General features: G+C 45.2%; 1 protein-coding gene across 2 annotated transcripts in view; it reads right to left on the minus strand.

Annotated features, from left to right (window-relative positions):
• Positions 1 to 2,322: 2,322 nt before the first annotated feature.
• The window catches only part of MTNAP1 (mitochondrial nucleoid associated protein 1), a 229,966-nt gene continuing 219,854 nt past the window's right edge, over positions 2,323 to 12,434 (minus strand). For both annotated transcript variants that reach the window (XM_078654266.1, XM_078654267.1), the window contains exon 5: positions 2,323 to 11,328. In XM_078654266.1, coding sequence (XP_078510392.1) covers positions 11,300 to 11,328 — 29 coding nt within the window. In that variant the 3' untranslated portion in view covers positions 2,323 to 11,299. The remainder of the gene's footprint in view (positions 11,329 to 12,434) is intronic.

The following is a 12,434-nucleotide window of genomic DNA, read 5'->3' on the forward strand; positions in this document are numbered from 1 at the left end:
CCCTCAATCTCTTATTTTATTGAGAAAATTGCCACAATCAAGGCTAGCATCCCTATCCCCATCCCTTCCACGACCTCTCCTATCATATGCAAATACCCGCTCCTACTTTACCAAATTCCTTTAATCACAAGGGAAGAATTCCGTGCACTACTTAAAAAAGTCTGGGGCATATTATCAAGACAGGCGATAAAATTATCACAGTTTTAGCGGCAACAAACTGCCGCTAAAACGGCGATAATGGGCTTGATATATTAGCTCTATGGAATTCCAATTTAAGCCCATGTTAGATGTCCTTCACATCTAACATGGGCTTCCATTGGAATTCCATAGAGCACATTATCAAGCCCATGATAGCCGTTTTAGCGGCAGTTTTCTGCCGCTAAAACTGCGATACTTTTATTGCCTGTCTTGATAATATGCCCCTTGGATCTGGTTCCCCTACAGACTGCTGTCATCCTCAGATTTTACAGGAAGCTTTCCTTACTTGTCCAGACCCACCCCTTTCATACCTGAACAACTCTCTTAAATTAGGCATTGTCCCGGACACCTTTAAAAGCGCCGAAATTGTGCCAATTTTGAAGAAGCCCGGTTCTGACCCTCTGGTTCTTGGCAACTACCGTCCCATTTCCCTATTGCCTCACTTAGGCAAAATTTTAGAAGCCCACATGGCCGGCTGCCTCAGTTCATTCATTGAACACTCCTACTTCCTTGACTCCCACCAGGCAGGATTTAGACCTGCACACTCAAAGGAGTCAGTCATCCTTGCAGTCAAGGATGAACTCAGAAGGGGGGTCGACAAATGTCTCACCCAAGCTCTGGTACTCCTGGAGCGGTCAGCTGCTTTTGACACGGTCGATCATGGTCTCCTGATCGAGGGTGTGGCATTGAAGTGGATTTCTTCTTTTCTCGTCAATCGATTTCAAGCAGTACGCCTTATCAATTTCTCCTCCCAAAAAATGAAATTGACCCATGGGGTTCCCCAGGGTTCTTCCCTCTCGCCCCTTCTTTTTAACCTATACTCATTACCTTTGGTACAGTCTCTGCGCGAACAAATGGTTGAAACTTTTAACTACGCTGATGACCTTCAGTTGGTGTTTGATATCAATTCCTCTATCTCTTCAGTGTCCAATTTCCAGTCCACAATGTGCTTCATCAGTGAATGGATGAATGACAACCAACTGAAACTAAACCCTGATAAAACCGAGTTGATTTTAACAGGAGGAACTGCTAATCCATGGAATCATAACTTTGGCCACCGCTGCTGGGTAGCCCCCCAAGCCCAGCCAGCTCCATTAAGAGCTTGTGGATTGTGATCAGCAATGATCTGTCCATGAAAGCCCAGATTGGCTCAGTGGTCTCTGCTTGATTTTTCCTTCTTCAGAGAAACCCGATGATCAGTAGATTCTTGACCACTGAGGCCTTGACCCTGGCTATCCTTGTCTTGGTAATCTCCCGCACTGATTATTCCAAGTCATTATATGTGGGTATTCCAGCCTATCAATTACATCATTTTAGCTGGTGCAAAATCAAGCAGCAAGGCTAATCTATCGCCAACCCAGACACCACCATGTTAGACCTTTGATGAAGAGTCTATACTGGCTTCCGGTGTCTAAACGCTGTGCTTTTAAACTGGGCTGTACCATCTTTAAAGCTCTCGCCGGGAATGGCCCTGCCTTCATATCCTCAAAGATCCAGCGTTCTATCCCTGCTCGGGAATTACAGTCTTACAACATGAACTTGTTAACCACTCTCTCATTCAAACGTAAAAAGAAGGGGGGGCTCAGATTTGCGGTTCTGGCTCCGCAATTCTGGAACTCGCTCCCTTCGGAACATAGGTTAACGACTCTCCATGCACAGTTCAGGTAACAGCTCAAGACTTGGCAATTTTCTCAGGCATATGCGTAAGCCAACTGTCCCGTTGATGCCGCCTCCTCTCTGCTCACAGCGCCATGATACCGCTTGGTGTACGCATGCTTAATAAATATTTCTAACATAACATAACCTTCAAGAACTTCTATCTTTAAACCTGTTGTTCACATTGCATCGCTGGTGAAGCTTTAAACCAGCGTAATCCTCGCCTTTGGACATGACATAGTGTGAGAAGCTAGCTTAGTATATGGTGCTCACTTATTAAAGTGTAGCACTCTGCACCAACCCAGACAACTTTATGGTGAGTTTAGTGATCTTAAACAACCTTAGAACGCTCTCTAAGTGGTAGCTGTGGAGAGCAGCCTTCAGGCTTAAACCTGAAGGAGTGTAAAGCAGCTTATTTTACCAGTACTTAATCATATGGTATAGGTTATCTGAAAAAGAATCACACAGTGTAGGTATAAACATATGTATTTATTATTAACATTCCCTAACACAATGTATTATCTCCTACCCAGAGATACAACACAATACACACAATACTTTGTCAATAGAATATGTAAATAGCACAGAATACACAGTGTTCCCCAGGGGGAGATCAACCCATATTCTTAAATACTGGAATGCGAACCACAAACTAAGTCGAGAATGGACCCAGAAGACTTAGAAGAGCCAAGGACCCAAGGAACCAGTATCTAGGAACCCCCACGGAGGTTGTGCAGAGTGGGAATATGACTGCGTGCTCAATGTTAGCAATTAGGTAAGCTGCAGTTGCAATTTTAAAGAAGAAGGCCCTTCCCAGGGGACCCTGAAGAAATCTAGTGGAAGACTGAAGGTTGGAGAGTCACCCCACCCGTGGATACCCCAGGAAACAGGATACCTACACCAGGGAAGCCGGGTGCATAGGTGTGAAGGGATGTCGAAAACTGCTGTCGACCACAATGGAGGACTTCGGTATGTTTGTTTGTTTATTGGTTTGTATAGCGCTGAATCACCCATGAGGGTCTCGGCGCTTGGGACTAAACATCATAGCAGTACCAGACAATAATTAAAAAAGGTATGTTTTTAACATTTTTCTAAATAGGATCAGATTGGAACAGGCACGTAGGTGTAAAGGCAGGTGGTTCCAAAACATAGGGGCCTGGTAGGAAAATGCTTTGGCTCCACTACATGCTTTTTTGATCCTAGGAACAGTAATCAGTAGCTCTGAGCTAGATCTAAGAGAGCACATGGGAGAATAAGGAGTCAATTTGCAGGTCAGATACATAGGCCCTTGCCCTCTAAGGGCTTTGTGGATAATGCATCCTATTTTGAACTTTATTCTTTTTATAATAGGGAGCCAGTGTAGCTGATTCAGGAGAGGTACTGAAGGTGTTCTAGCCGGTGCATCAACCGTAAGGCGAGCAGCGGTGTTTTGTACAACCTGTAATCTCTTAATAGCCAAAGTGTTTGCTGAGAACAGAAGGGCGTTACAGTAATCTATCCTGCTGAGTACCAAGGCCTGCAGCAGGGTTTTCTTAGTGGAAGTGGGCAGAAGGGGAAAAATCCTGCGTAGGAGGCCCAGAATATAATACCAGGACCCTGCCGTGGTGTTGGCATGTGTCTCCAGAGTCAGTTTACAATCAATTCTGACCCCCAGATTTTTAACCGCATCCTTGGGGGTGGGGGCGGTGCCTAATTCATCTGGCCAACAGGTGTGTGTCCAGCATATTTCAGCTCCTCCGAACAACATTATCTCTGACTTCCCTGCATTAAGTTGCAGGAAGTTGGTCTGCATCCAGGCAGCAATGGCTTTCATGCCATCCGAAAATCTATGTTGGATGTTGGGGTTGTTTTTGTCAAAGGTCAGGAGGAGCTGAGTATCGTCTGCGTACGAGATAGAGGTGAAGCCTAAATCTCTCATCAGTCTGGCTAAAGGAGAAACATAAATATTAAAAAGGGTCGGGCTCAAGCAGGAGCCCTGGGGAACCCCTTTGCTGACTTTAGTCGTGGTTGATTTAAATGTGCCCATAGTAACGGTCTGTGACCTATCTGTCAGGAAGCTAGTAAGCCATTGTAGAGCCAATCCTCTAACGCTTATCCTCTCTAGTCTCTCCAATAGGATCTTATGGGAGACCGTATCGAATGCCGCTGAAAGATCAAGCAGCACAAGAAGTGCTGCCTAATCTTTGTCCAGGGTCATCCGAATATTGTCTGTGACTTCGATAAGGGCAGTTTCGGTACTATGTTTAACTCTGAATCCTGATTGGGAGGCATCAAGCTGTTGTGTAGATTCCAAATACTGAGAAAGGTGTCTATTAATATGTTTTTCAATTAATTTGGTCTGTAGAGGGAGCAAAGAGATGGGACGATAATTGCTAAGGTCTGTGATAGGGGCTTTGAGATTCTTGCATAAGGGTATGATTTGCGCATCCTTCCATGAAACTGGGAGATAGCCATTAATAAGGGAGTTGTTAAGGATGGCACAGATAGAAGGGGCAAGCTGTTCAACAAATTTAGCAGCGAATTTGGCAGGTATGATATCCAACGGGGAGCCTGATTTGGTTTTATCTAATAAGGTTGCGACTTCCATAGGGCAAAGAAGTGGGAAGGAGTGCAAAAATTAGGAGGTGTCCTGTGACGGGGCTGCGTTTAGTGTCTCAGGCAGGGAAATTGGGTTGGCTGAAGTAATTTTTTGGTAAATAGAATCAATTTTCTGGATAAGGTATGACGCAACATTGTCACACAGGGCTTGTGAGGGAGATTCAGTCATTTCACAGGCTTTAGGATTTGCATAAGATTTAACTATGTTGAATAAAGTCCTGGAATTGTAGCCAGCTTCCTCCAATTGCTGGGAAATATGTGCCTTTCGCGCTTTTTTGAGGTTAGTATGGTATGTTGCTAGAGCGCTTTTGTATATCTCTCTATCTGAGTCCTTATGTTGTGATTGCCAAATGCGTTCTAATTTTTTACATCCCTTCTTTTCTGCCCTAAGGGCTGTGGAATACCAGTCAGAAGATGTCAATGTATGGGCATGTGTAACTGGTTTCAGAGGGGCATGTTCGTCCAGGATCTTCAAAATGGTCGCATTAAAGTGTAATACTTGTTGGTCTACGTTGAAGTGGCGTGCGTCTACATCCCATGTCATAAAGGGGGATGCAAAAAGGTCGGTGTTAATTTTATGCCATGGTTGATACCATCTGTTCATAGCTGGTGCGGGACTGGATGGAGTGGACGGGTTAAATAATGTGAAACTCAATAATGAATGGTCTGACCAAGTCAATGGGGTAGTGTCCTCATAGGTAATGTATTGTGAATTGGAAAGGATGAGGTCAAGTTTGTGTCCAGCTATATGTGTAGGGGCGTTATTGATTTTAACGAGACCTGCGGAAGCCATTTCCTCCAGGCAAGTAAACGCATCAAGGTTATAGGAGCCCTCACTATGGATATTAAAATCTCCTAAGAGTAGGAAGTTTCGTGTGGCAATAACGTGAGGGGAAATAGATCACATTTGAGAATGAGACATTCAAATAGTTCCGTACTTATATGTTCAAGAATGGTAATCGACAGTGAATCTCTATGGACAATAGCAATCCCTCCTTCCACTCTTTCTGATCTATCTAGTCTTTGTATGCCGAAATCTGGTGGTAACGCAAGGGCAATAGCTGGAATAGCGGTGGGTTTGATCCAGGTTTCAGTGAAAAATGCAAAAGCCGGGTATTGATCGTTCAGAAGATCCCAAATAGCGGTAGCATGTTTGGGAAGGGATCTAACATTAGCCAAAAGACAGAGCCACTTTTCCTGTCTAGTTAGGGTGTCCTGTGGTTTGGAGAGGGAGACAGGATTCCAATACGGGTGTGCCTCAACCAAAGAATGGCTATGTATGTTGTAGGTAATCAGTGGTGCAGAAGCCTGGTATTTACAAGTTAAACATGAGAACAGGCCTTCCGGTGTATAGCCTTTATTTTGTACAGAGCCACATGGGGTCTGCCTGATCTCAAGAAGGGTGTCCCTGGAGTAACTGTATTTTTGTCGTATCTCCCTAGGGGCCTCTGTGATAAAACATGCAGGGGTTTTGGCACCTGGCAGTGTACTGGCGCGGATGGGCGCAGACGGGTTGCCTTTGGCGTGCCTTTGGCGCCCCGCCGGTTCGCCCGCTGCGCACGTCCGCTGCGCGTCGTGCCAGGCATGGGAATAAATAATGAAGGAGGCAGCTAGAGCGCCACCCTCCTTTCCGGTCTGATCCGGAAATGACCTGTGCTTGAAGTTGCAGCGGTACGGACCAGGCAACGCAGAAGAGGACCAGGAGTCGTGCACAAGCTGTCCCACATCAGAAGTCAAGAGCCAAGGGGTCAGTGTCTGGCATGCCCACCAACAATCTTTGGTAACGGTAACCAATGGAGTTGAAGAAAAAGGTGCAGTGTTGGGACAGCAAGGTCCAAGTGACTCACCATGAGCAGGTAAGTCAGAGCATGCCCCGAGCAAGCAGGGGAGCCCAGTAGAGCCACAGAAGACCTTCAAACTGACCCAAGGGCCAAAGTGACAGGAGTCGCAAGACGACCTCGAGCAGCTCACCAAAGAATGAGGGCCCACGGTGCAAAGGATGCGATGCAGGGTAAGATCTTGGCTGCAAGAGATGCTTGAGGTTGGGGCTTTTTGGAGCCCGAAGATCTCTGGAGAAGTCTTACCCAGCCTTGGCAATGGCAAGTCGACATTGTGCACAAGTTTTGTTCCAGCAGTTATGACGAGGGATACTGGCCTCAAACTCGGTGAGAAGACAGTGCAAGCCTCGAGGGAGTTGCAGAACCACCACCTGTGGTGCTGAGCCTTTTGGAGTCCATGGGAGCCCAGGATCACCAGACCGGTCAGCTGTGTTGCAGTGCCTGCAGATGCAGATGCAGGGGGGGACTCCTTCACTCCAAGGGAGATTCCTTTGGGCGTCTTGGATGTCCACAGGTCCTGTGAAGAACCTGTATGGAGCACAGGCGCAGACGTTGCAGCAGACTTGCAGGACGATGAGACCAGGAGCAGCAGGAGTCTTCCCAGTTGCAATCTCGGTTCATGCTGTGAAATCCAGAGAGGTCCAGAGTGCCAGATGACGAATCTAGGGACCCACCCACAGCTAAGCCCTTAAGTACCCTAAGGAAAGGGTTGGAACGATTCAAGGGTCTCTCCCGGTAGGCAGGATAATCCCATGTCCTTTGTCCAATTTTGTGCCAGAACGGGAGCCAACAGTTCCCTGAACTGGTTTGGACTGGAGTAATTTATTTGTGTATTTTATAAAGCGCACAGCTGCCCCAACGGGGCGTCCTGGCGCTGATAAATCTGGGACCAGGGGGCGTAGGAGTAGAGGAGGCCATTAAGAGGAAAAAAGGTGAGTCTTCAGGGATTTACGAAATGCCGATTCAGTTTGGCAAGCGCGTAAGGCAACAGGGAGTTTGTTCCAACACTGAGTGGCGCAAACCTCCAATGTTTTTTCTCCTGCATGACTTCGTTTGAATCGTGGAGTTTCCAGGAGGAGTAGGGAGTTGGCGCGAAGTGTCCTGGTGTTGACATACGGCCGCAGAGTGCTTTTCAAATGGGCTGAGCCATTGCCCTTAGAGGCCCGGAAAGCCAACGTCATGGCCTTAAAAACGCATCTCTTTGCAATGGGAAGCCAGTGCAGTTTACGGAGGTGAGGAGAGATATGATGTCTCCACTACCCGGGCAGCAGCGTTTTGGACTGTCTGAAGTTTATGACATAGGCCTGCTGTGATACCAAGGTATAGTGCGTTGGCATAGTCAAGATGGGATGTTATCAATGCTTGGACCACAGTCTTATGGCAGTCCGCCGGCAGATAGTTAATAAGCCGGTTAATAGTCTTGATCTTTGCAAAGCAAGAAGCTGCTACTGTTTGTACCTGAGCGTTAAAACTGAGGTGGTTGTCCCAACGAACTCCTAAGTTTCTCACCGAGTCTTTGCGCATAGGGGCTTGGCTTAGATCCTCAGGCCACCACAGACTAGAATCCAAAGGGGAAGGAGAGTTAAAAAACAGGATCTCCGTCTTTCCTGCATTGAGTCGGAGGGAGTTGGCGTCCATCCAACTAGAGATGTCTTTAAGGCAGGATTTCAACGGATCAAAGGTGGAGGGAGAGTCAAAGGTGAAAAGAAGCTGAATGTCGTCAGCATAGGAGATGGATTTAATCCCAGTATGTGCAATCAGTTTGGCCAGGGGGGTGAAATAGACATTGAACAAAAGCGGGCTCAGGGAAGAGCCCTGTGGGACTCCCCATCTGAGAGGTCTAGCAGAGGAGGTGTAGGGGGGGTATAGACCTGCTGTGTGCGGTCAGAAAGATAGGAAGAAAGCCATTTCAACACAGTGCCGCCTATACCCAGGTCCTCCAGCCTTCTCAGCAAGATCTTATGAGAGACGGTGTCAAATTCTGCTGAAAGATCCAGCAGCACTAACACCGCCCTCGACCCCCGGTCCAGTGACCATCTCACCGACCATGCAAGGAGGGCGCCAAATGTGCCCTTCAATCAGTCTGAGTCCCAATACACTAAGGGGCATATTATCAAGGGGGGCGATAGGAAATTATCGCCGCTTTAGTGGCCGTTTTTGGACACTAAGCGGCGATAATTCTATCGCCCTATTAGCAAACTGTCGCTAACAGCAGTTAGCGACAGCTTGTAGGCGATAGCGAGCGGTTTGGGGCCCGCTTTGCATGTCAGCGGTATTTATCGCTAATGACATGCAAAGTGGGCATACCCAACCTGTTAGCGACTGAAAGCAGTCGCTAACATCGCTATCGCCTTTTACCAACACAGGTGTAGCGATGGAAATATTCGCGCTAAGCGCGAATATCTCCAAAAACGAACGCCTGCTCAGACCAGTTCTTAGCCATTATATCCAATGGGAGGTGGATATAATGGCTAAGACCCTGTTAGCGATAATGCGTGAATATCGCTGTATTCTCAGCGATATTCACGGATTTTGCCGCTATCACCGGGAATTTTATCGCTTTTGAGATAAACATTGCTTATAGCACATTATCACAGCGATAAAATCCGGTGATGCGCGGCGATAAAAAAATTGCCGCTAAGCCTACTTAGCGATAAATATCGCTATTTGTTGATAATATGCCCCTAAGTCCTGTGACAGTATACCTATTGTTCTACCTTCCTCTGCATGAGCATGACTCAGTAGCAGGAGAGCAGAATCGTGTCTCAGGTCGGCAGCAGCCATAATTTGCTGTCTGGGTCTAGAAGCTTGATACCGGAAGCACTGAGGCTTCCCAGAGGAGCTTTACAGTGCATGGAATCATACCTCCCACCCCGTGTACGGTGTGGGAGGTATGATTCTGTGGGGATATGATTCCAAAATGTTTGACACCAAACACAACAGGGTTTGTTACAGCCAGTTTTGAGATGGTCATCGTGTAATGACGCATGGCCATTCTATGTATCTTAATGGCTGATGCACTTACAAACCGGGAGAATGGACTCCGAAGGTTGTAGGTGTGTCCTGCTCATGCAGGAGCACCCTCACACTTAGAACCGAGCACCCTTGCTTCATAGATGGTAAGACCTATCCTAGGGGTGACTTATGGGTTTTTAGTGCAGTGACCCCAGATATAAGGAATCTTATATCCGTCGTAAGTGGTGCTAGCACCAGCTTACACAGGCTGCAATGACAGGCCTGTAGTCAGAATTTGAATGGTCTCTCATGGGTGGCATACTACATTCTTCAGCCCATGGGAGACCTCTAGTGTACCTATGCCCTTGTTACCGTAGTAACATATACTAGGGACTTATCAGGGTACACCAGTAGCCAATCTGGAGTGTACCCAAGTACTCACCACGTCCAATTTAGGGAAGAAGCACAGAGACTGGGGACCTGATTAGAAGGATCCCTGTCAGACTAGTCAGTAAAACATAATGACACCAGCAAAAAGTGGGGGTGACCATGTAAGCAGATCCTACTTTCCTACACATAAAATGCAAAAATTCCTAGCTGCTGTAATGGAAAGTTTCAATTCTATTAAGGCACGGAGGCTAGTTATTAGCCCACCATCTTTTATGATACATCATCCCTCCCATGAAGAGGATTTTGAGGTATGGTGTATTCCTAATTGTGAAATTCAGATGATCGTCTGGATACATTTACTGTATACTGTTTCTTTAAACTTTTGTATCTCGATTGTCCAGTGCGGAGGTTTACTAGCGTTTGTTCACTATTCCTCCAGGGTTTGATGGATCCAACCAGGAATGAAGGCTACATTACTTGATCTTAGTCGCAGGAAGAAAGAGGAGGCAGCAACAGAGCTGAAGGACAATTAAGGAGTCCCTGATAGTTGACTGAATGTTACCTTCATGTTGATCTATTGACTTTTTCCCAAGGGCTTCTGGGAAATGAAGTATTTTGTCAGTTCTATATATGCTGCTGTTTAATTCAGCATAGGAAGTACAGCGTAATCCTCAACTCCGTGTCCTTAATAGAATTGAGACTTACACTAGCTAGGAAATATTTCATTATTATTGTATAAGACAACAAACCCTTAACTATGCCATAGTTTGTTTCACGTCTTTGTTGCTAAAATTCTTTGTTTTAGGCTTCCCTGATTCTGTTACTGCTCCTTTTAGGTCTAGTAGTCTCAATGAAGATATTGAAAACATAATTAAATTATTCAAAACACAAACTGGGACATTGTTAGGCAGGTGAACTCACTCATATCTGCAATATACTGCCATAATGGTGAGCTCTACTTTATTACAAAAGTGCTTTAATCACCAGCTAAAAATACTTTGTGGTGTCCAACTAAGAGAACGGCATTTTAAAATGAATTCTCCTACAACAGATTTGGTGCCAATAAATCTTGTTGTTAACTTAGATATATTGTTGGAAGTCTTAGAGATATGGTTTTAAGAACACACTGTCCAGAGCATTGATTGCTTTTCAATACTTGAGCTGAACAAGTGACAAATCATGACCCAGCCAGGGTGTTTATTCCAATGTTCGGAGGGAAGCATCTGCCTTCTGTTGGCAAAACCTCCCTGTGCTATACCCATTCTAATGCAATTCTACTTTGATTGCATAGTTTCACAGAACTGCTTTTGTTCCTACAGTTATTTGTGAAATGCGATACAATTTGTATCAGGCGGTGGTCTACAAAATATAAATCAAACAAAATGATCCTCTCAATTTAAAATAAAAATGAGGAAAAACTAAAATATATATATATATATAAATATTAAATAACAACTATATGATGGGGCGCCATAATCATATCATTAATGTGTTTGACACATAAGGCACTGGTCACTGAACAACGGTCCTGTGTTGCAATTTTTCCTTAGAAAAGCTCTAGAACATTCTGTTACGCTCTCATGCCACAGTTGTCTCTTTGGATGGATTACGCAGTTGCGTGGCTTGGAGTCAGAGGGGAATGCACTATCTTACAGTATCCATTCTCAGTGATATTTTCTCCAGCGATCTTGTTCTATAAGGGAAGAAGAAGATACAGAATATCATGCATCTATATCAACAAGGCCTGCAATTGTATGATCAGATGTAAACTTTATGGGATAAAGTATGCTTTATTTTGGAGGTGTCCTTTCTAAATATTGATGTCGATATACGTATCAATATGTGTATGTTCAAAAACGAGATCGAGTCACTGTTGTCAAAATCTCCTGAGACAACCTCTCTGTTAACCCTGAATAAGAAATACATGGTCAGGCAGACCCTGGGTCCTAGGCCTGAGGCTACAGATAGACAGATCACAGGTGGGGTGGCACCTAAGCAGCCAGACAAATGCACAAATAGGAAAACTCCAGATTAGTCCCACAGATAGGCAGCAACACCACAGTGGCCCAGGAAATTAGCCTCAATAACGGACATATGGCTGGAGGGGTGCTCAAATTCCCATTACACCATAAAGTTAAATGCCACATGTAGTTAGAAACAGTCAGCCAATCAGAACACAGCACACTGGTGATACCAAGCTCCTCATGCCTGACATCTGGACACTTCACTACTGGCTCTCATTGTGCCCATGCAGGTCGAGACACACCTGCATTCAATATCAGGTACTCTGATTTAAAGCTCCATGACTAGGCTGACATTGCTTTTTCTAAATAAAGATCTACATTTTTTTTATGGTGCTCCAAAGACTGTATGTAATGGCACTCAGAACGAATGTATGTTGAGACAGTCCTCAGATCCGTTTATGTGACTGTTTTCCGGCCTCAACATTTAATTAAACAAAATGTTCCTGTTTTGTCAAACGCCTCTTGTCTTTTATTTTTTCCAAGGTAAATTCACAATCCAGCAACACCTTAATAAATTAACTCTTTTTATCACCTCTCTTTTTGATAATTGCTAAGCAACAGATTGCTAGGAACTGGAGTATTCGTAATATATTGTGTAAGCAGTTTGAACAAGTTACTTACCATCGGTGATGCTTTTTCTGATGGATACAGTATCTGCCTGTGGATTCCTCACCTTTTGAATTATCCCATGTGCAGCATTCCACAGAAACTTTTCTCCCTTACTCTCCCACTGCGATGAGGACATACAATGCAACGGCTCTGCATGCAACTCAGA

The sequence above is a fragment of the Lissotriton helveticus genome, chromosome 7, assembly GCF_964261635.1.
Source record: "Lissotriton helveticus chromosome 7, aLisHel1.1, whole genome shotgun sequence".
Lineage (NCBI taxonomy): Eukaryota > Metazoa > Chordata > Amphibia > Caudata > Salamandridae > Lissotriton > Lissotriton helveticus.